Source organism: Balaenoptera musculus, chromosome 19 (genome assembly GCF_009873245.2).
Source record: "Balaenoptera musculus isolate JJ_BM4_2016_0621 chromosome 19, mBalMus1.pri.v3, whole genome shotgun sequence".
Lineage (NCBI taxonomy): Eukaryota > Metazoa > Chordata > Mammalia > Artiodactyla > Balaenopteridae > Balaenoptera > Balaenoptera musculus.
In genome coordinates, this window is record NC_045803.1 from 16,746,593 (window position 1) to 16,768,554 (window position 21,962).

Consider the following 21,962-nt stretch of genomic DNA (forward strand, 5'->3'; position numbering starts at 1 on the left):
TGGCCTGGTGGGGAAGAGGACTTTATTGGGATATTAGTGGGGGACACGGGGGAGGGTGAATTCCAGCGAACAACAGACAGTGGGACCAACTGGTGGTCCCCTTAAGGAACAATACATTAATGTACAAAATAAATTAAAGTGAGGAGGTCCCAAGCGGGAGGCAGCTGGGAATACCTGGGGATTTCTTAGGGATGGAATTTGGAATTGGACAGGGGAAATAAGAACTTCCAGCCCCCTCACAAAGGGTGTGAAAGGAACTTTTTCAAGACCCCTCCCCCAGGCTGGGAGTTGGGGTTCTGGGGCTCCAGGAAGAGGGAAGGTCTGGGCTCAGCCAGAGGGGTGGAGGGGGCTGGTTCAGGGTCGTTCCTCCAGGAAGCGGTAGGTGGGGTTCTCATAGCCGTGACGCTGCAGCTCACGCAGCTGCTGCTCTTCCAGGGTCAGCATGGGGTCCACCTGCAACAGGGGCAGGGGAGGCGGAGTGGGCCACAGGGACCTGACTGCAGGCCTCACAGCCCCTCTACTCCCAGGCTCTGGAAGTCCTCCATTCCAGGTCCCTGCCTCTCACCTCCACCACTCCATGGCTGATAGCCCCGTAGGGTTTCTTCCTGCGCAAGAGCAGCATGGAGAGGATGACCAGGGAGCCGCCACCCGCTCCCATGATCAGCAGACCAGACACAGCCTCTCGGGACATGCCTGTTCCAGCTGGTGCCTGCAGGGAGAGGAGGTGGGGCCGGGGTCATCTTGGAGGCTCACCAGGGCCCTGTGCGGCTTTGGGAGTCACAGCCTAGCCACTGACCTCTGACCTCTTCCCCTAAGTACCCAGAATATTCCTCCTCTTACCAGCTCATCTCTCTGAATCTCCGATGAGTGGAAAGGAAAACCCCTTGGAACAGACACATTCACCTGGGGAAGCAGGAGGTGTCAGGGACCCAGAAGTCTGGGCCCCTGCCTCCCCCTCCCCTGGGCCCCAAGAGGGCATCCCCCAGCCCTCTTCTTCCCTAGGACCCTGAAGTCCATGTCCTCAGTCTCTTCTTTCCTCTGAGGCCAAGGAACCCAAACCCCTAGCACCTCCTCCTTCAGACCTAGGAGTCCAGGCCCCCTGGCCCATCCTCCCTCTGGTGCCCGCGGGTCCGACTAACTTACCTTTCGTTCATACTGCTCCAGGGGGGACATCTTCTCTTTCCCAGAGGATGCAGCATCTTGTTCTGTGGACCCTACCCCCCAAATCCTATCTCATTCCTGAGAGTCCAGAATGGTGCTACCCCCGCCTGAAGAGGGGGTCAGAAGGGGCGCCAGACTCCATCCCAGGAGGCCTGGGGTTCCCCGTGTACGGGCCCTTTTCCATCCTGGGCTCAAGGACTCAGAGGGATTTGGTGGCTGGGGGCTACTCTGTGAGATACTCACCTTTTGGAAGGGCCATGGGGGTGTCTGCTGGCAGCCAGAGGAGGCAAGACAGGTGGAACAGTGAAGAGAGGAGAGCATCACCAAAGATAGTGTGGGGAAGCCCCCTCCCAGGGGCCGAGGAAGGAGGATCGAGGACCCTACAGAGGCCTCTACAACCTCAGACATTCCTTCCCACCCTCTTCCGCTCACTGTGGTGGCTAAGACACCCCCAGATTTTAGGGGATTAGAATTGAGGTTGGGGGCCTGTACCCCAAAGTCTGGGATTATGTATATTTGGGTTAACTCACCATCCTTGGAATCCAGGGGCTGCAGCCCACCCTTGTCCTCATTGCTGCCCCCCGGGGCAGGGGCTTCCAATTCACTGGGGCCCAGGTGTTCAGAGTGGAGGAGTTCCTCTGAGGGGAACATGCAGAAAGGTGGTGAGGTTGTGAGCATGGGGATCCACAAAACAAAAATGGGCGAATGGATGGCACTCTAACAATAGAGTGACTGGGGGGGAGCCACACGTGTGACCTGGGGAAGTGGAGCTGTGTGTTGGAGGATGGAGTTTGAAGTTCAACATAACAGCCTCCTTAAAGGCAGGAGAATTAGGGTTTGGCATGGGACATCCAGGAGGAAGTCACGGTAGATCTGGGGTCACACTTTCTGGTATTCATGCTCTTGTGAAGGCCCTGCAGCTTGAATCTGGACTGGGTTTGTGACTTGCTTTAACCAATAGAAGGTGGGACCAAGTCTTAAGAAGACCTGGCAGTTTCCACTTGCACGGTATGAGAAGCCTGAACCACCATGTAGGAAGTCCAGCTCCCCTGTTGGAGAGACCACGTGGAGGGGCTCCATGGAGAAGAGAGGCCCTGAGCCTACATAGAGAGGGAGAGAGGCTCATTTGTGCCAGAGTCCCACCCCTTAGCTGACCTTCTAGCCAAATGTAGTGACACGCTTGACTACTGACAAGACCGGCAGAAGAAGCACCCAGCAGAACCCAGAGCAGACGGCAGAATCATGAGCAATGAAAATGGTTGATTTAATACAGCTATAACACCTGGTACATGCTGTCCTATGACCAGAAGATGAAGATTTCCTATCCTCAGTGTGCATTTGAATTACTCAAAGAAGTTGTTAAATGCAAATTTTCCATCCATGTCTCAAAAGATTCTGATTCAATAGGTGTGGAGTGAGGTCCCTAAACTTGCATTTTTAACAAACTTTTCAAGTGATGCTAATGAAGGTCCTTGAAGGACTGTGGACCATTTTTAAAGAAAGACTGGAATAAACCTTGGTTTTCCAAACTCAAAAATAAAAAGAAAGAAAGAAAGAAAGAAAAGAAAAGAAAATGGTTGATTTAAGCCACTAAGTTTTGGAGTTTGTTACACAGGAATAGATAGCTGAAATGGCAGGGGAGTCAAAGGCTGGGGGTCAGGATTGGGCACTCACGGATCTGGGGCCGCAGCTCCTGAGCCAGGCGGGGGTTCTGGTCAAGCAGCCCCAGGCTCTGATTCATCCTTTCCTCGATTACTTGAAGGTGAGTCTGCACCTGTGGGGGAGTGAGTATGAGGGATGAACTGAGCAGTGCAGGCTAGAGATGGGGAAACGGAGGCAGGGTGAAGGAGGAAGGTCAAGAGGGTCCAAGCAAAATTAGCACATACAATGGACAGGAAGTAGGGTACAAGGGCCAGGAACTTGGCCATGGGAGGAAGGAAATTGGAGAAGGAGAAGTGGAATACAATGAAAAGGAAAAGATGTACAGAAGACAGGCTGTGAGAGTCTTGGGAAAGAAAGTAAGGAAGAAGGAAAAGGAGTAGTTGCTAGGAAAGGTGGGGCACAGGAGACAAGGTAAGTATAGGGTACAAGGAATATGGTATAGAAGATGGTAAGTGGGTAGGAGGGGCAGAGAGTAGGGTCTGAGGAATAGGAAGTGAGGCTTGAGGAGGTTCTGAAGAAGGAAGTAGAATTGGAGGGTCATATAGAAATGATGTGGTTCAAGGACAAGACTTGGAGTTCAAGAGCATAGAATGGAGTATTCTTGGACAGGAAGAGGACATCCAAGAAACAGGAATTAGGATCTGAGGGCACAGAACAAGGGTTCCAGGGAGAACAAGTGGGGTTAGGGAAAAAGGAGAGTTGAGGGACAGGAACAGGGTTCAAGGCACAGGAGGGGGATTCTAGGAAAGGAAGTAAGAATCCAGGGGACAAGAAGTGGGGTCAAGGGACAGAGAGTGGGAATTCAAGAAAGGGGTCAAAGGCACAGGGGTCGGGGAGGCAGCATTCCAGGGTCAGGAAGTAAGGATCTGAGGGACTGGAATGGGTCCCAAGCACAGAACGGGGGGGCGGTTCCAGGGATAGGAAGGAGGTTCCAGGGATGGGAAGGAGGTTCCAGGGATGGAAAGAGGGTATGAGGGGCAAGAGAAGAGTTTGAGGGATGGGGTCCAAGAGGCCGGGGTCTGAGGGGCAGCTGAGTACTCGGGAGCTGGAAGAGTCTGAGCACCTGGAAGCGCATCTGCTGGGCCTTCTCGGGGTCCACAGCAGCCACGTGCTGGTAGTGCCTCAGCGTGTGCCTTTGCTCCTTCTGCTCTGCTCGCAGGTAGCGCCGCAGGGCCAGCAGGACTCGCTCTGGCTGTGGAAGGGATGAAGGCTGCCCAGGCCTGCCCCAGCCCTTTCCACCCCCTGCCCTCTGCCCCCACGGCTCCCGCACCTGAGGCGGATCCCCCTGCAGTGCCGCCAGGAAACCTTCCAAGGCAGCCCGGCGCTGGTCGTTGATAAGGGCGATGACTCGGGTGGCATGCGTCTCCACCAGGCGCTGCCGCTCACCAGACACCTGCTCCTCCAGGGTCTGCAGAATGGACTGGAAGTGCTGGCGAGGGGGTGGGCACAGGGTCAGGAGAGGCGCAGTGGGGTGAAACCCGGGTCAAAGGCAGTCTGGAAAGGTAGGGCTATAGGGTCAAGTGGCGGGGGAGAGGGAGGCGTGCAGTGGATCCAGGCCCGGGCAGAGTCAACCTGGGGTGGGACTAGATGACAGGAGACTGACTGGTGGAGCTGGGGCTGCAGGGCCAGGTAGAGTGGGGGCAGGGCTAGGCCTGCCGGGAGCCCCGCTGAAGGCGTTCACTGCATGGGTGGGAACAATCTAGGAACAGAGCTGGCCTGTGTTGAGATGAAAGGAGCCAAGTATTGTAGGAAGGGTAGGGCTCAGGCCTGGGCAGGACCCACTGGAGACAGGCTGTAACTAAATAAGACTGAGCTGGGTAGGAGCAAGAGTCAAGTAATGGGGCTCAGCTGAGTGGGGTCTACCCAGGGTAGGGCTGTACTAAAGTGAGGCTGAGAGAGGTAGGTCAGAGATTCATGAGGTTGGGACTACTGAGGAGGGACTGAGTAAAAGGGAGATTAGAGGGGCAGGATCCGAGTCAGGGAGCAGGGCCGAGCATCAAAGAGAGGCTGAGAAGGACCTGGCTGTGTCTGCAGGGGCCCAGCTTGGGAGAGGCCTCCAGAGCCAGCCCTCAGAGGTTAGGATCAAGTTAAGACAGGGCAAAACATGGCCAGTGGGAAGAGGAGGAAAGCGAAGTCAGGTTGGATGTAGGCCAAGAGGGGCTGAGCCGAGTGTAAGGGTGGGGCCCGGAGAGGCCCATGCAAGTAGGAAGGGGTGAAACTGGATGAGGCCAGACAAAGCCTTAGCCAGGCTGAGACCCATTGTGCCCCAGGTAGTGAACAGGCCTGAGTAGGACACTCTGGAGGTTGTCCTACCTCATTCAGGGCCTGTCTGTCGGCTTTAGGCAGGTTCTTGGACTGGTTGTCCGCCATGGCCCATTCACGCATCACCTGGGGACAAGGGGAGCTTCAGGATCCTAGAATCCACCCTGCTCTACCCAGTGAGTCTCCCCCTGCCCCCATCCTTCTTCAGAGTCTCCAGATCCCTTAAGTCTCCCTGCCTCTTGGATTCCCAAGAGAGAGGATTCAGAAGGAATTTAAAGTGGAAGAGGACCATGCATCAGAGTTTCCATAGAATCTGGTGGCATCTCAGTGGGATTCGGGTGGGTCAGAGATCCCTGGTCATCTTAGGGGTGGTGTTGAGGACTGGGGGTTAATGGGACTTGGGGACTCTTTAGAGGTAGTCTCAATGTGTCCCTGAGGAATTTCCTGGTATTTAGGGAGCTCTGTGTTATGGGGGATCCTGGGGCCCCCAGCACCATCACCTCGTTAATCTGACGCATCCTGCGCTCCTCCAGATCCATCTTGGCCCGCAGGAACCCCTCATGCTCGCTGATTTCTCCAGGCATGCCAAAGTACACGTCCACACCATCTGTGGGCCTCGGGGTGGGAGTCACTGCAAGGCCAGGAACCAGGGAGTCAGCCAGAAGCCCAGCTCCAGGTCTCCTTCCCTTCCCAGAGAACTGCATTTCCTAGAGCGCTCTGGAGACCCTCATGTGTTCACTTCAGCCATAGCTGCTGCCTGGCACCATGCGAAATGTGGTTCTGAACTGGGCCTGTTCTTGTAAAGCTTAGGAATCCATTACACTATCCTCCAAGCTTTCCCCCCAATAATCCTTCAGACCTACCAAATGACTCCTCCACTTCCGGGTACCCCCAAACCACCCTCCCCCTTTTCATTCCTCACAGGCTGCCCCTTCCACCTCTACTTTATTCAAAGCCATTCCCATCCCTCCCATTTCCCCCAACAGGGCTTCTCCCCAACAGGTCCCTCCCAAAGAAGCCCCTATACCAAGGCTCCCTTAAATCATCTTCCCCCCAGGGTGGAGGGGGCTGGGGGTTCAGAGCCTGCCTCACCTTTGCTGACCCCTGCAGGGGTATGGGAGCTTGAGGGTGGGACTCTTTCCTCCTCTTCTTCCTCTTCAGCCCGTGGGGGCTCCACAAAGTAATCATCTACTGGCTGTAGGAAGGATTCCTCCTCTTCCTCATCCTCACCCCCCTCAACTCTGCCCCCGGGAGGCCACGACCGAGTGGAAGGATCACTGAGGGAGCAGAAGACCCAAGGCAATAAGAACGTGGGCCCAGGCCCCCAGGCTTCCATCTCCTGCCTCAGGAGCCTTGGGTTGGGCATGGAGGCTTCCCTCCCACTCACCCAACTGCTGTCCCAGACGGGCTGGGGGTCACCGGAGGGGGGCAGCACACATACTCCACACCTCGGAACCGATCCGCGCCACACGGCAAAAGCATGCCCGAGCCGTGCAGGATGAGGCCGTGGGAGCTGCAGGCCTGCGGGAAGAGTGGGCCCAGATGCCAGGACTGTGGGGTAACAGAGGGTAGAGGGGGAGCCTGGATGCCTGGGTCTTGGGGGCTGATGGGGCTGGGAGCCTGGATTCCTGGTTCTGTCCCATTGGGAAGAGAGGGCTGAGGCCCAGACTCTTGGGTTCTGGAGGAGGATGGTGTTAGAGGACTGGACCCCTGGGTTCTGGGGGGGTGAGGACGAGTGGGCTGGGTCCTGACCTCCTGTGCCTCCTGACGCCTCCGGGTTGAACTCTCGCACTGGTCCATGCGCTCCTGGTGCAAGAACCGGCAGCCTTCAGGCACCAGCAGGGCCTCGCTCACAAATTCACCCTCTGGCAAATGGGGGGCATCGATGTGAGACACTGCCACAGCCACTAGCCCTACCCTCCTCAGAATCCAGATCTCTTATCCTCATAGGCTTTTCTGTCCCACTCTGGACCCAGGCATCCAGCTCCCTAATGTGAGCCTGAAACCAGGGCCAGAATCTCACCCCTCGGAGACCCCCCCTCCTTCCGTTCCCCTCCCCCAGCCTGTGACTCACCCAGGCAGCGGAAAGGCACAACCTGGTGGTGGGGGTGGGCACAGCGGCCACCCCGGGCATCCCCGCACCATTGCTCCATGGGGATGGCCTGCGTTGCCTGTTCCACACGTGCAATCTGCAGCTCCGGGTACATCTGGGGGCACCGGGTGGGGGTGATCAACCCACGGCCCCGCCTGCGCTTCTGCACTGGCCATGTCCCTTTTCAAGTCTCTAGTATTCATAAGGACCTCTCCTCCCTAGGCCCTGCTTCTCTGTAGAACAGGTCTTAGATATCTAAGCCCCTCAAGCCCATTGGCCACGCCCCCTAGTACCTCTCCCTTAAGCCACGCCATCCTTAGGCTCCGCCCCTTTGCCTGTCCAGTTTCTTTACGAAGGTCCCTCCATTGCCCAAAAACTCAATCCCTCTAAGCCCACCTCTCTTGTAGTCGCCTCTGCCCCTTCCCCCTATCAGGTTTATCTCCCCATAGATTCCTCCCTTCGTTAAGCCTCGGCTCTCTCTCTGGCCTCTCAGTAAGTATCCCTTCTCTTTGTGTTAGACCTGCTTTCATAGCCACGCCTCCTAGCTTTCCACTCTCCCATTGGGTTCCACCCCGTTCCCAGTCACGCCGGTCCAAAAGTCTTTTTGTCTTAGCCCCGCGTCTCCTTTGGTCATGCCCACCTACACCTGCTTTTTAAGGAGTCCACCACATTAGTGCTAAACTCCGTCTCTTAACTGGACACTTTCCTCAGCGGGCCGTCTTTGCACGGTTCTTCCCCTTTCCTGACCTAGTTTTCAAAAACAGGTCCTGTCCTATCCTAACTTCACCTCTTTGTTGGCCACGTCCCCTAGTTTCCCATGCCTTCTTGGATCCCTCATCTCCCTGGACCTTGCCTTTGCACGACTAGCTTCTCACGCGCGACCCGGCCCCAAGTTGGATCCCCTTTCTTGCTGGCCACGCCTCTCCCAGTAGGTCCCGCCTACCTGTCTGCAGTACTCCAGCACGCGTTGCGGGTCCCGAAGACAGCGTCGTGAGAGCTGTGGGTCTGGTTCCCAGCGGCCGGTACGCAGGTCCCGGTGAAGGGTTGGGCGCCCGCATAGTCCAGCCACCTGAGCAGACCCTGGGGCCTGGGGGTGGGGACGGAGGGGTCAGCGAGGGCACGGGGGACGCAGGCATGTGAGTCCCCTTGTCCTTTGCTCCCTAGGACCCAGATATTCACACCCCCAGCACCAGCCCCCTCCACCAAGCACCGCGCACCGCCTCCATAGAGGTTCGGTTCCCCGGGAAACAGCTCCCACAGGGCGGGGGCGCCCCAGCTCTGCCGTTGCTATGGCGACCCGGGTCCCCCGGGATTCTCGCGGCCTTGTTGCCGCGGAGACAGGCTCCGCCCTCACCCCAGCTCAGCCGCACTAGAGCTGAAAGGGTTAAACTTGAATGGCGGGGGAGGAGGTCAGAACCCAGGCGTTCTGGTCCCTCCTCCCTCCATCCCTAGCTCATGCTAGCATTCTCGGGTGCAAAGACCACAAGGCCTGGCTTTAGGGCCCTGCAGGCCTGGACACCAAGTCCTTGAGGGATGGAGAGCTACATCCTGGGTTGGGGGGCGGTGGCTGGAGGCCTAGACTTCTGGGTCCTAGGAGCCTTGCGGGAGGCCTCATATGGGTCCAGAGGATGCAGGGGGCCCGGATTCTTGGCTGTAGGTGCCTTGCTGCCTGGTGGGTCCTGTTCAGGTGGGAAGGGTCTGGGGCTGAGTCACCTAGGTCGAGAGGGTCTGAGGGGGCTGGACTTCTGGGACCAGGGGCTCTGGAAAAGCCAGTTCCTACGCTGGGGGCTGGAGGGGACTGGGACGACAGATGATGAGGGAGATGGGGCCTGGACTTACGGTTTTCTGAATGCCTAGTGCAGTTAGCGGCGCCGGGGAGGCCAGCCACCTAGCTGGAAAGACTGCGGTTTCTGCTCTGGACCTGTCCGCATCGGGGTCCAGAGGCCCGGTCCCGCCCCTTCCCCCATCCCCTTGGACCCGGCCGGGCCTCACCTCGGCAGCGCTGGGACTCCCACCGGCCAGGCTCCCGACGGCGAGCTGCGCGCGCAGAAGCAGCAGCAATAGTGGCAGCAACAGCGGCAGCGGGCCCAGACCGCGAGCGGCGGGGCTGGCGGGTCCCATGTCCCGGCCCTCGCGCCCTCACGTCCCCAGCACTTCCGCCCGGCCCGGCCCGGCCCCAGCGGTGACAGGAGCTCCCAGCGCCACGGCCGCCGCCGCCTCCTCCTCCCGCCGCCCCCGGGCTGCGCCGGCGCCGCCAGCCCCGCCCCGCGCTGGCCCCGCCTTCCTGGCCAGGACAATAGCGTGGCAGCTCTGCGCACAGTGGAGAAGCTTGGAAACCCCGGGTGGGATCCTGCGCCAGGCCCCCGCCGCCTTGAGATTCCAGGCGTCCCACCCCATGCACGGCCTAGCCAGGAGTCTGGGTCCCGGGCTTCGTGGTTGTGGATTTTGAGTTCTCCCTCAAGACTCTCACCACCAGTTTTCCCCTCCCTCGGACCCAGATAGTCACAGATCACCTCCCTTCTCTTCTAGGGATGCAAGCATTGGAGAGCGGCCCCCACCCCCAAATCCTCTCTTGAGGTCCCAGGAATACAGGCCTCCAAAGTTTCCCCAATCAAGAACATAGCACTTGAGACCCAGTCCCCTTCTCCCTCAGATCCAGGAGTCTGGGTCCCAGGTACCTTCTCTCTCAGGACCAGAGACCAAGCCCTCAGCCCTTTCTGCCTACGACCCACGAGTCCAGGCCTTCTGCTCTGCTTCCCAGGACCCCCAGTCATCTAGACCTTTAACTCCTAGATCAAGGATTCATGAACCAAAGCCCCCAGAACCTTTCTTTAAGGATGAGCTGAGTCAGGTAGCCAGCACCTCAAGATAAGAGTTGACCCCCATCCTTGCTGTAAGGATCAGGGCATTTCTATTTTCCCACCCCTAGCCTCTCCTTTGCCCCCTCCCCTTCAGGGCTCACTTCTTTGTCTCCTCAAAATGCAGTGTAGAATTGTCTTCCCCAAGCTGACTGGGGCAGTCCTGTCATGTGTGTGCATCTGTGCATGTATGTTTGTGTAGATGTATCTTAAAAGAGCCTAGAGTGCTCAATGGGTAGCAAAGGGCTGGGGGGTGGCTCACGGTTTTTTCTACAGCCACTTCATAGTCTAGGGTAAGAAGAAGGGCCTTGGGGCAGCTTCGATGGACCCCTTCTTTGATAGACAGTAATAATGCCAGGAGAATCTCTAAGACATTCACTTTGCAACTTTTTTTATTAAACATAAATATTCTTATTCTCAGATTCCAACACCACCCCCTCACCCCCCCAACCCCACAACAGCTCTCACCCTATTCTTACTCCTTGGGTCCAGTTCTTCCAGGGCCTTTAAGAAAGGTAGAAAAAATCAAGATAGTGACCATCTTGGATTCCCAGGGAGTGAATGGCCATTTTGGCTGCAATTCCATGGGTGAAGCAAAGTGCCCCTTGGGGAGAGCCAGGACAGGTCCTCCATCTTAATCTGCCTTATGTTGCCTTTCTTCTCAATGCAGGTGGTCATCTTGAACTATCTTCTTTCAGTGTTTGGAAACAACTTCCTTCTCTGCCCCTAACTCCCATCACCCCCTGTCCCCCCATCCCTCTGCAAAGGGTCCATGTGCCATCTTGACTCTCTTTTACACAGGGGAAGAGGTAGGCACAGTGGCCTTCTTGCTCCCACTTGGGACATCCCCTTTGGCTGAGCTGACTGTATATCAATGACCCAGACAATTGTAACGATCTTTCCCTCCCCTCAATGTTCTATTTTGGAAGAGTAAGGTCGCCAACTTGTTCTGGTTCCTCAGAAATCAGGACAATCCATTATGGCAAGTTGAAGATCCCAGGACTCTTCAGTTGGAGAGATGTCACACATGAGTCTGGAGACGTGGGTGGCTGGGTGTGGGGAAGGCAGCATATGGGAAGGGGGGAGTGCTGGGGGCCAGATCTGGGGGTCCAAAGGATGTGGGTTTGATGTAGCTGGTAAAAGCTCGAGGATGGGGTGTGGTGAGATAACCTGCCTGGGCTCTATATAATCTGCAGGGGGGGACAATGCCCAGATGTGGTTTGAAATCATAGAAAGTAGGGGTTCCTGGAGGTCCAAAAGGGGAGGAGGGTGGTAGGAAGAGACCTCCTCCAGGGGCTTCTCCAAGGCTCAGGCTCACACTGACTCCTCGGACCTTGTAGTAACCATTGGTTGGGTCCTGAGGGGACAAAATGGGACTTGGTAAGGTATGTAAGGGTACAGCGGGGTGAGGGTCACGGATGGAGAGACACACTGAGATAGAGCCAGACCTAGGGGGAGATGAAAAGATAGAAACAGGAGCAGTCAGAGACCCAGAGACATATAGACTGGTAGAAGGGCAAAGTGACACAGAAAAACAGTGACAAGAGATGAAGGGACAGAAGGAGATGGGCAGAGAAAGACAGAGACAGAAGGATATAGGCCTGCTGAGGGGTGGTGGTGTGGAAGGAGATGCAGAGGGAACAAGAGAGAGAAATGGAGATCAAGACATTCATTCATTCATTTGCCCAACAGCCCTGAGGCTTTGATTCTGTGTCATGCCCTGTGCTGCATGCCTAGACATCTCTCGCTAGGATGGACCTAGCCCTGTCCTCATGGAGATCCAGGCCAAAGGAGAAATGATGAATCACTAGATAGAGCCAGGAAGGTCAGGGTTGTGATGGAGGAAGTTCACGGAGTGACTGGGACAGCGATGGGGGAATCTTCAGACTGTCATGGGGAAGCCTAGCTCACAGTGGTCATGGCTATGACAGGTGGAACACAGAAAGAATGATCAGGGCTGCGAGGAGGGAAGCATGAGCTTTCTGGAACCAGAAATGTTTGAGTTGAGACCAGAGGAATGATGGAGAGAATTAGGTAGGTATGTGAAGCAAGGTAGGAGTGTTTCGGGCCAAGAGAATAGCATGTGCTAGGTACAGAGAAGAGAGAGAAGGGCTCTGGATTGGGGACTGGGGTCAGTGGGGCCTAAAAGAGATGGGACCCTAAAGGATGTACAAGTTTGGGGAAATGTGAGGCCAGTGTGGAACCCGGTAGGTAGAAGGGGCCTGGGTGAAGCAACCAGGGAGAGGCATCTAGGAGGCCTGAAACATGACTGTGATGAGGAAAGCACAAGCAGACTGAACCTTGACCTGGGGCTCAAGATGGAGGCCAAGGCTGGGGCAGATATGTGGGCATAGTCAGCAGATAAACAAACTGAAACTGGAGGTGGGTGAGACAGCCCAGGAGGCAGCAAGAAGTGGGTGGAGGGGGTTAGATGCCAGCTCTGGGGGCAACAGAATGAAAAAGGAGGGAACAGAAGTGTAGAGAGGGACTTCTCTGGTGGCGCAGTGGTTAAGAACCCACCTGCCAGTGCAGCGGACACGGGTTCGAGCCCTGGTCTGGGAAGATCCCACATGTCACGGAGCAACTAAGCCCGTGTGCCACAACTACTGAGCCTGTGCTCTAGAGCCACAACTACTGAAGCCAGAGCGCCTAGAGCCCATGCTCTGCAACAAGAGAAGTCACCGCAATGAGAAGCCCACACACAGCAAGGAAGAGTAGCCCCTACTCGCCACAACTAGAGGAAGTCCGCGCGCAACAACGAAGACCCAACGCAGCCAAAAATAAAAAATAAAAAAAAAGACGTGGAGAGAGAGTTGGAGATACAGTGAAGGGAGCCCCCCTTTTCCCAACACTCACCTTGGTCTCCAGAGCTCCCTCCTCATCCAGAGCCAGGTCACTGTGGTCTGTGTGCGCGATGGGGCCCTGGGGTAAGGTGCTTAGTGAAAGGGAGTGTAGAGGATCCTCTGGCCCCAGTGCCAGACCCCAGAGACCCTCAGTTGAACATCTGAGGCCAGGCAGGAGGGACCAAGGGCACCTGAGAGCTGGGGTCTGGACTCAGGACAACAAGGAGCCCTAGGGACATATTGGGTCTAGGGAATAATTGGGTCAGGGGTGTATTTGGATTTGGGGGATATTTGGATCTGGAGATCACTGTTGGGACTACGGCTCTATTTGAGTTTGGGGCGCCCAGTTGCAACTGGGATCACAACTGGGACTGGGTTACTATTTGGGTCTTGAGGTACCGTCAGGTCTGGGGACCCTGGCATCCTACCTGGTCCTTGCTGCTGCCTGTCTCCTCCTCGGGACCCCTCGAACTGGAGCCGTTGCTGCTCCCTGGGATTCGCACCAGATTCTTTTGCTTGGAGAAAGAGGCTGAGGCCAGGGACACTGGGGGTGAGGGCAGAGGTAAATGATGGGACTGGGTCATGGCCTGTGGAGACCAGTGAGTGGGAAGAGAGAGGACTGGGGCAAATCAGGTCGGGAGACTGGGAGAGAACCCTGGCCTAGGAGAGTAAGGGGTGTGTGACCCTGAGGAGATGGAGTTAGAGCTTGAGCAGGGAATCAGGTCCTGAATGTGAGCCAAGGCCAGTGAGGGTCTAGAGAGGCAGGACTGGGACCAGGTCCCAAGGCCAGGCCAGTCAGTGGGCAGGGCCTGTGTATGGGGCTGGGGTGGGGCTCAGGTACTGACCCTTGCCGTGGCGCCAGCAGCAGAGGGCCACCCCAGTGATGACCATAAGGAGAGTCATGGCCACTGCGGCCACTCCAGCCACAATCCGCACAGTGGGCAGCAAGTCTGTGGGATGAAGGGGAGGTTCCTGAGGAGGCTGAGCAGGAACTGGGGAACAGGGCTTGGGGCTTTTGTAGGGAATCTCTGGGTTCAAAGGTCACCAAGTTTGGGGATTCCAAGTTTTGCAGTACCCTAGCTTGGGGTCCCTGTGTTTAAGGACTCATGAACTTGAGGTTTCACAAGTTTAAACTCCCTGGCTTTAGGGAGTCTTAGACTTTGAGCGTATTTTTACTTTGCCTATATTTGGAGGTTGCTTTCTTTGGAGCCCCTAAGTGTGAGGGGTCTCTCAGTTTAGGATTCCGTATTTGAGGGAAATTATTGTTTGGGGATCTCAGGATTCAACGGACTCATAGTTTTGAGGCTCCCAAGGTTTGGGGGTCTCTGCACTTGAGGATCCTCTGTTTGGGGGTTGTGGCATTTTGGGGGCTTGAAATATTCAGATTTGGGGTCTTTGGGCCCAGGGTCTCACCTCTACGTCCCAGGCTGACCTGGGTGCCTCCTTCGCCCAACCGGTTCCGGGCAGTGCAGTTGAAGCCCCGGCTAAAGTCGGACTCCTGGGTCCCCGAAATGTGCAGCACAGAGATCAGGCCTGGACCCTGTCCCCCGCGGCCCTCTGGGGCTGGGAATGTCTCCACCAGGAACCGACCCCGCGACCCTGCCGTCAGGAAGCCCTCATCCCAAGACCAGACCTGGGGGCACAAAAGAGGAAGGTCACTGAGGAGACGAAGGAGGGCGGGAAGAGTAGGTCAAGGTGTCGGGAAAGTCACAGGTAATCACAGCAGTTTTGGGAGTCCGGCTAGGAGGGCTGGGATCACCGCTGGACGGGTCATGAGAGTGGGGACTTTTCTTACCACGGCTTCTGGGGCGGGGGAGGCGAAGACTAGACACTGGAGGCGGGCGGGGCCCCTCAGGAAGGCGGGCGCAGAGTGCAGGGCGGTCACCACTGGGGGAGCTGGTTTGGAGATTGTGGACCAATCAGAGGAGAGGCCCCGCCCCCCGCCCCCCAGGCCCGTTCTCAGGCAGGCGAGGCCAGGCCTGGGCACTCCCCACTAACCCCAACCAACTAGGCCATGCCTCTCAACAAACTTCGAACCCCTCTGAGGCTTGCCTTCCCTAGGTCCCAGCCGTCAGTTAAGCTCCCCTTCTCAAGGCCACTCCCACTCCCATTAGCCCTCGCCCCCTCTGCCCACTTCTCATCCCATGACATGCCAGGTCCACTAGGAAGCACCGCTTTCTCACCGTTCACAGTCAACCTAGCTTCCGCAGCGCCGCCCCCCAGGCCCGAGAGCCCCGGCTCGGCTCTGCACACGTAGTCGCCTGCATCCTCGGGCCCCACCGCGAGAAGACGCAGCGTGGGCCCGGACGCCAGCACCTGGGATAGGGAAGGGGCGTCAGGGGCACGACCATGGGAGAAAGCCCCATCAACTGCCAGCCATGGCCACAAGCCCCAGGTCTGGCCTCACCTGCGCGTCCCCGCGGCGGGTCCAGGTTACGCGTGGAAGCGGATTCCCGCGCCAGACACAGCTGAAGGAGGCGTCTTCCCCTACGTCCACGGATAAGGGTTTCGGCTTTGCCTGCAGAATCGGCCCGACTGGAGGAGACAGAGGAGGGGTCACATGACCAGGGAGGGATGCAACTTCTGAGTTGGCATCAGCCACTCAGAAACGACACTCACAAGGGCCATTGAGTTTAAGCCCCCAGTTCACAACTCAGCTCATACGTCCGGCTCACAAGCCCCGGCCCCGCCTTCGCCCCGCCCCTACTCCACTTTGGTACTGATCCAGCACAGCCAAATCCCGCCTAAATCCTACTTCGGCCCCACCACCTCCCGCAGTCCGTCAGAGCCGCGCCTCACCGTAGCCCCAGTCCCATTTCTCTCACCCCACTTTGGCCACACCCACGGCCCCGCCCCTGCTCACATCGCACATCCAGCGCTGTGCTGCGGTTGGCGCTACCCACTGCGTTGCTGACCTCGCAGGACACCGGCGCAGTCAGGAATGAAGCGTCCGCCACTACCTCCAACATTGGCCCGCGGGCCCCAAGCACAGGGGAGCCCCCCTTTGCCCACCTGCGAAGGTGGTGGGCTGTGTTGTCCTTGCTCCCGAAGCACACCTACTCACGTCCTAGCCCCAACCCTCCCCAAGCCTGTTCTCCCGGCTGGGGAGAAATGATCTGCGTCCTCACCTATAGCCGGTGACAGGAGGCTGGGCTGTGGCCTGGCATAGGAAAGTGACCTTCTCTCCCTCCTGCACTGTCTGTGGTTCTGCAGACAGAGTCACCACTGGGGGGTCTGTAGAGGTGAGTCAATGGTCAGCGGTGGGCAAGGACATGCAACACCTCCACTGATGACCTAGTAGTCCAATTCTCAGGTCCTCCACCCCAGGAGTCTGAGTCCCCAGTCCCCTCTTCCCTTTCAGCTAGGAGTCTAGGCTTCCAGTACCCAATTCCCCCAGGGACCCGAGGTCCACAGCCCTCTCCTTTCTCATACCCTGAAGTCCAGGCCCCAGCTCCCTCTTTCCCCAAGGACCTCAGGCTCAAGGCCCAGTGTCCAACTGCACTCACACTGCAGGCTCAGTGTGATGGCTGTGTCCTTCCCCGCGGGCAGGGCCTGGCTCCGAGCCCGGCAAACCAAGATGGCTCCATCATCGTGGCTGGAAGGGGTCAAAGATAAGATGCTCTCCACTGACCCAGTGGCTCCTTCCTTCAACAGGGTCTGTAGGTTATGAATAATAATGATGATTTCATCTACCCTTAGGTAGTACTTACTTTATGTCAGGCACTCTTCTAGGCATTTATAAATATTACTTTATTTAATCCTCACAACTATCCTAGAGGTGCATACTACTATTAACTCCATTGTACAGATAAGTAAACTGAGGGATGGAGAGGTTAAGATCAACTAACGAGTGGCTGAGCCAGGATTTGAACCTAGGTAGTCTAGCCCTAGAGCCCTTATACTTAAGTATGCAGCAAGGTTCCCAAGCCTTGAATCCCTGCCCTCCCATGCCCTTTTCTCCTTTGGATGAGCCTGTGGTCTGAGTGGACCCCCAAATTTCCCTGAATGAGCAAGGGCTGGCACAGAGATTTGGACCTGACCTGGCGGAAGGTGGCCCCGTCTAGCCGGACCCCATCTCGGAACCACAGCAGCTCAGGGGTGGGGCGGGCATCCCCACGGCTCCGACAGGTCACATTCGCAGGAACCCCAGCAACCAGAGACACAGAGGGGCCACCCAGCACCTGGGGGGGTTCTGGAGGCACTGTAGGGTGGATCTGGGGTCAGAGCTGGATCCTGGGCCCAGAGACCCTGATCTTCCCAGCTCTGACCGACCACTCCTCCGTTCTCCCCAGACTCTCATATTCCCAGCTAGCACTGGTGGCCCCCTGCGCTCCCCAGGGACAAGTGGGCTGGGTCCTCACCCAGCACGTGCAGTTGGGCTCGTCGAGAGCGGAGGCCTGCTTGTGTAGCTTGACATTCGTAGGATGCTTGATCCTCTAGCTCTACGGGCCTAATGTGGAGGTCGTGCTGGCCACTGGCTGCATTCCCTGATATCCAGTACCGGGACCACCCTGGAGTCAGGGAAAAAAAAGGCAGTCACACCATGGTTCTGAGTTCTTGGCCCCAGGCCTCCATCCCCAGACATCCCACACCAGAAAGACTCTACCAAAAGTGGGTGCTGGGCCAGAGAGACACTAATCTTCTCCCAATCCAGAGTCACTGCAAACTTGCAGGGGGGTGGGGTGTGTGTGTGTGTGACAAATTCAGGAAAAAAAAAAAGCAAGAAAACAATTGCCATAAAAGTCAGATTAGATACTACCTCCTGGGTGAGGAGGGAGTGGGCTATGACAGGGAAAGGGAATAAGGAGGGCTTCTGGGGAGCTGGCAATGGACCTGGGTAGTCGTTACATGGCTGTCTATTTTAGAATATTTGGCAAATCTTCCATTTATGCTTTATGAGCCTTTCTGCACTTATGCAATATTTTACAATAAAAATTAAAATTCCCAAACCCTATGGGTCACCTCCAACGAAGAAGCTGAAAATTCTGAACTCCCAAATGTTTCCTTGAGCCCATTCATTTCCCAAACTTGAAAACGTCAAAATAGAAACTTCAGTTATAGCCCAAGCCCAACACCCTCACCCTGGAGGCAGCCCCTCCCTGAATAGACAGGACAGCCTCACCTGGCAGGTCTCTTTCGCCGCCTAGAGCCAGCCCATCCTTAGTCCACTGAACCAGCCCCCAGTATGCGCCCAGGGCACAGGGCAGACGGGCCTCGTCCCCCAGCAGTACTACCAGGTCCTCTGGCTGTTGCAGGAAGTGGGGTGACAGGCCTAGGAGAATGGGGCGGAGGAGCAGAGCAGAGCTTAGCACATTCAAGAGTTCCCTCACTCAGGAGGGGGTTCAGTCCCCAATCCCCTCTGCCCTCAGATCCAGAAGCCCAGGGTCCCAGAGTTCTCCTCCCTCAGATCTAGGAGTCTGAACCCTCAGCCCCACCTACCACAGTAAAGCGACAACTGGCAAACAACCCTCTCTTATGTTTATCTGCCCCTGCCCCTCGCGGTACCTGCACGCCCTCTGAGGCAGAAGAAGAGGACAAGGAGTGCGGGGACCAGCATCCTGAGTGTGTGTCCCCCAAGATCCAGCAGACTTGCTGTTGCACTGGCTTCCCTGCCAGCTCCTTCCTCGGCAGCACACCTCCCACCACTCTAGCCTGTAGTCCCCTTCGCTCCGAACTCTTCGCTCCAGGCTAGAAGCACCCCCTGCCTCTGGCTCGGAGTTCTCCTAGTCTGCTCCGCCGCAGGCTCCGCGGCTCTGAAACGCAGGCCAGTTCCGCGCGCTCGGTCTCGGAGAGACCCTGGAGGGCCTGATCTCACTCGCCCCGCCCCGGCCTGCCTTCTGGGAGACCCGCCCTCTTCCCACTGAGAAACTCCCGCGGCCCAGACGCGGATGAATGGGGGCACGCAGGGCCGGGCCCCCAGCGGGAGGACACCCCAGCGCCCTTTCGGTTTGGGAGCTGGAACACCTGGGTTGAAGGAGGGGGTACCGGCTGGGTTGGACACCTGCACCCTGCCGGGGTTGGGGGATGGCTGGGGGTGAGGAGGAGGGAGGGGAGGGAGTGGAAGAAACTTGCTCAGCCCGGGTCCTGGAGGGACCGCGCTGAGTGGAAACAGAGCTATAAATGGGAACCCCTGGGGACTCGCTAGTTTCCGCGCCCCGGAGAAGCGGGGCCCGGGGCTCCTCTGGGCCTGGTGGGTCAGGAAGAGGGCACCGTGTTTGCCTGGGGGGCAGCTTGGACTCCCCCCCCCCGAGAAGTGGGGGGTTCAGCTCTCCCCAACTCCAAGCCCCTTCTCAAAATATCCCTCTGCCTGCCTTGTTACCGCTGCAAACCATAGCACGTCCTAAGATCCAGGAATCCAGGCCCCCAGCCCCTCCTTTCCCAGGACCCTGCGGTCCGGGACCACCCCCTCGCCCCACTCGGCCGTGGTTGCCGGGCGACGGCTGGGAGGCGGCGGTGTCCGGGCTGAGTCTGGCGGGGAGGCTGGGAACCACGCAGCTTGTCCTGACGGCTACATGCCGCCCAGCTGGGGCGTTCCCACGCTGCCGGCCCGCGGTGCGCTGCGCAGCTGGCCGGGCAGGTGGGAGGGACCCTGAGCCGACAGAGCGGGGACTGGGGGCCTGGGACCCTGGGTCTGACATTCTTGAGCCTGTAGGGACTGGGGCTCCACACTCCGTTGTTCCTGAGCTCAGATTCTTGTGTCCCTAAATAGCAGGGGCATGGATCCCCAGGATTCTAAGACTAGGGGTTCAGACCTCTGAGGACTGAGAAGCTAATGGCCTGAACTCCGAGTTTCTGAGGAGTTGGGGACTCAGCTAGGTCCCCTGCCTGCAGCAGAGTGCAGTTGGGAAAGGATGACCTGGGGTCAGAAAATCTGGTCTTAAATCTTAGAGTCAGTGGATTTAACCACCAATCTCTCTCCCACCCCCACTTAGGCCCAGGAGGATTTGAAAATCAACAGACAGTGAACATCTGCCCTAAGTCCTGTGTGTGCATGGGGGGGTGGGGTGGGAAGGATTGGAGGCCTGAACTCCCAGGTCCTTGGGAAGAAGGGGCCTGGACTCCTGAGTCTGAGAGGGTAGATCCTGGGGACCCAGACTTCTAGAACTCTTGGCTTTTGTTTTGGGGATCCAGCCCCTGGATTTTGAAACAGGATGAGCTTGGGTCCAGGACTCCTGAGTTTTGGGGTGGAAGTCAGGTAGTAAGGCTGTTTTTCCAGACACCTGACATCACTTCCCCTTTCTGGCTCTCTGGGGCCACAGGCATGGAAAGATGGAGAGGCTGAGGTCCCAGGAGCATCCAGAGAAGGAAAACATCCAAGGTGGAGGGTGGAAGGTTTGTGCTAATTAAAGGTCCCAGCAATGGACAGCTCTATGCCCTGGCCCCGAGGGACACCATCTGGTGACGGCCCTATGAGAGAACCTCCAGCTCTGCATCCAGCCCATTCCCCAGGGGGCGTGGGGGCGTTGGGAGAGGGAACGTGGGAGGAGGGCAAGGAGTCAGTAGTGGGAGGGAAGAAGAAAGACCAGAGGGAGCATCAAGGATAGAGGTGTGGGGCCTCAGGCCAGATGCCTCATCTTGTTTCTGGATGAGGACCAGATGGGGGTCATAGTGGGGAGAGAGAGAGAAAACGAGCAGTTCCAATTCCTGCAGGAGATAAGCGGGCAGAAGAAGCTTATCCCATGTGGGTGTGTATGCGCACACTGGAGTGGGGAGGGCAGGCCAAGCAGCATATGGTTATAAAATCCAAAGATGTGACAATCAAGAGGACTCAGAGATGAAGAAACAAATGAAAGAAAGGCACACAGTCAAAGGCTGACTGAGAACAAATATTCATTGAGCTCCTGGTGTGTGTGAGAGACAGAGTATGGGGTGGGGGAGAGATAGAGATGAGAACAGAGACAGAAAGTGAAAAACAGAAACATACAGGCACAGACAGTGACAGAGTTAAAGGCTGGCTGACATGTAACCACCTAATGGAGAGAGAGAGGGGGAGAAAGACACTGAGTCAGAGAGGGAGAGTCTCAAAGCGATGGAGAAAGATAGGAAAATAAATCGAGATGGATTGAGGGAGGGAGAGAGATCGAGACACCCAGAAGGCAAGAAGAGACAGAAAGAGATAGAGGGAAGCTACGTGAACTAGAACTCACAAAGCCCTTGCCAAAGTATTCCCACACTGGGCTCAGTGCTTGTGACCTCGGACCCTACCTCTCACTCCTACCCACTCAGATTGCCAGGCACACTTAACACCTTAGACATCTACACACTCACACACTGCACAAACTTCCACAGATCACAGCTCACTCTCACTTTCCCCAGGCTCACAAGCATGCTCACACACTCACAAGCACTTCACACATATGTGTGCACACAGATATCGGCACTCTCCCAGTCCCTCTCACACACTCTTGCACACTCCTCAGCAGAGACCCCTGACGTCACTGAGAGGGGGATGTCTACTCAAAGAAGGAAGGGACTTGAAGGTCAGGTACCAGGGTAGGAAGAGCTGAAGAGTCTTACCCCCACGCTGGGTCCCGCTCTCAGCTCCCCACGCTGAGCTGGGACCTCCTGGGTCTGACCTGCTCCTCCTTACCCCTGGCCCAAGCCCGGCCCTTGGGGTCATGGGGGCTGGGGAGGCACCGAGGAATGTGCCTGGCATGCGCTGACAGGGGATTTCTTGCTCCAGCTGTGCCGGAAGGAGCCTGTTGGGCTGAGGCCTGAAGCTGGAGATGCGGGAGGGTGCCTGGGGGAGGTAACAGTGTGAGGACGAGATTCGACTGAGAACTGGACCCAGCTCTGCCACTGACCGCATCCTCGCTCTCCTGGGCTCCCGGGGCCTGCGCGACTCAGCAGTGGGTCCTCCCTGAGGGGCTGTGAGTGGTGAGAGGAGACCAGGGGTGGGGGTGGCACAGGAGAAGAAAGAAAAATAGACACTGACTTCAGGGAAGGAGATAGAGACTGAGAGAGAGAGAGAGGGAACTTTAGACCAGGAGAGCACGATAGAGAGAATACAGGAGGGAGATCAGAGGGGACTTAGGGCAGGAAGAGAGAGAGAGAAAGTGTGGGGGAGGGGAGACTGACTCCTGG

At 57.1% G+C, this 21,962-nt stretch overlaps 2 protein-coding genes across 6 annotated transcripts; both read right to left on the minus strand.

The window, feature by feature from the left end:
* Positions 1-2: 2 nt before the first annotated feature.
* APLP1 (amyloid beta precursor like protein 1) lies at positions 3-9,399 on the minus strand. 5 transcript variants are annotated; one of them, XM_036832796.1, is made up of 17 exons: positions 9,170-9,392; positions 8,121-8,264; positions 7,160-7,292; positions 6,838-6,950; positions 6,473-6,606; positions 6,178-6,362; positions 5,586-5,716; positions 5,137-5,211; positions 4,094-4,252; positions 3,887-4,015; positions 2,836-2,935; positions 1,692-1,799; positions 1,405-1,428; positions 1,144-1,214; positions 841-903; positions 566-709; positions 3-453 (listed from the first exon to the last, which is right to left on the minus strand). In XM_036832796.1, exons 1-17 carry the CDS (start codon positions 9,296-9,298, stop codon positions 355-357), a joined length of 1,941 nt encoding a protein of 646 aa, XP_036688691.1. In that variant the 5' UTR covers positions 9,299-9,392; the 3' UTR covers positions 3-354. The 5 variants fall into 5 exon arrangements, with proteins under 5 accessions (XP_036688691.1, XP_036688692.1, XP_036688690.1 ...); XM_036832795.1 differs by having other exon boundaries at positions 9-453; positions 1,405-1,431; positions 9,170-9,399; XM_036832797.1 differs by lacking the exon at positions 1,405-1,428 and having other exon boundaries at positions 7-453; positions 9,170-9,326.
* Positions 1,578-21,687, minus strand: KIRREL2 (kirre like nephrin family adhesion molecule 2). Its single transcript, XM_036832314.1, has 18 exons — positions 21,683-21,687; positions 18,384-18,436; positions 18,001-18,150; positions 17,240-17,389; positions 16,919-17,079; positions 16,385-16,535; positions 16,007-16,112; positions 15,742-15,890; positions 15,286-15,413; positions 15,062-15,194; positions 14,674-14,774; positions 14,292-14,511; positions 13,724-13,828; positions 13,307-13,422; positions 12,892-12,957; positions 11,354-11,392; positions 10,495-11,084; positions 1,578-1,588 (listed from the first exon to the last, which is right to left on the minus strand). The coding sequence occupies exons 1-17, from the start codon at positions 21,685-21,687 to the stop codon at positions 11,013-11,015; spliced, it is 1,905 nt and encodes a 634-aa protein (XP_036688209.1). The 3' UTR covers positions 1,578-1,588; positions 10,495-11,012.
* Positions 21,688-21,962: the final 275 nt, after the last annotated feature.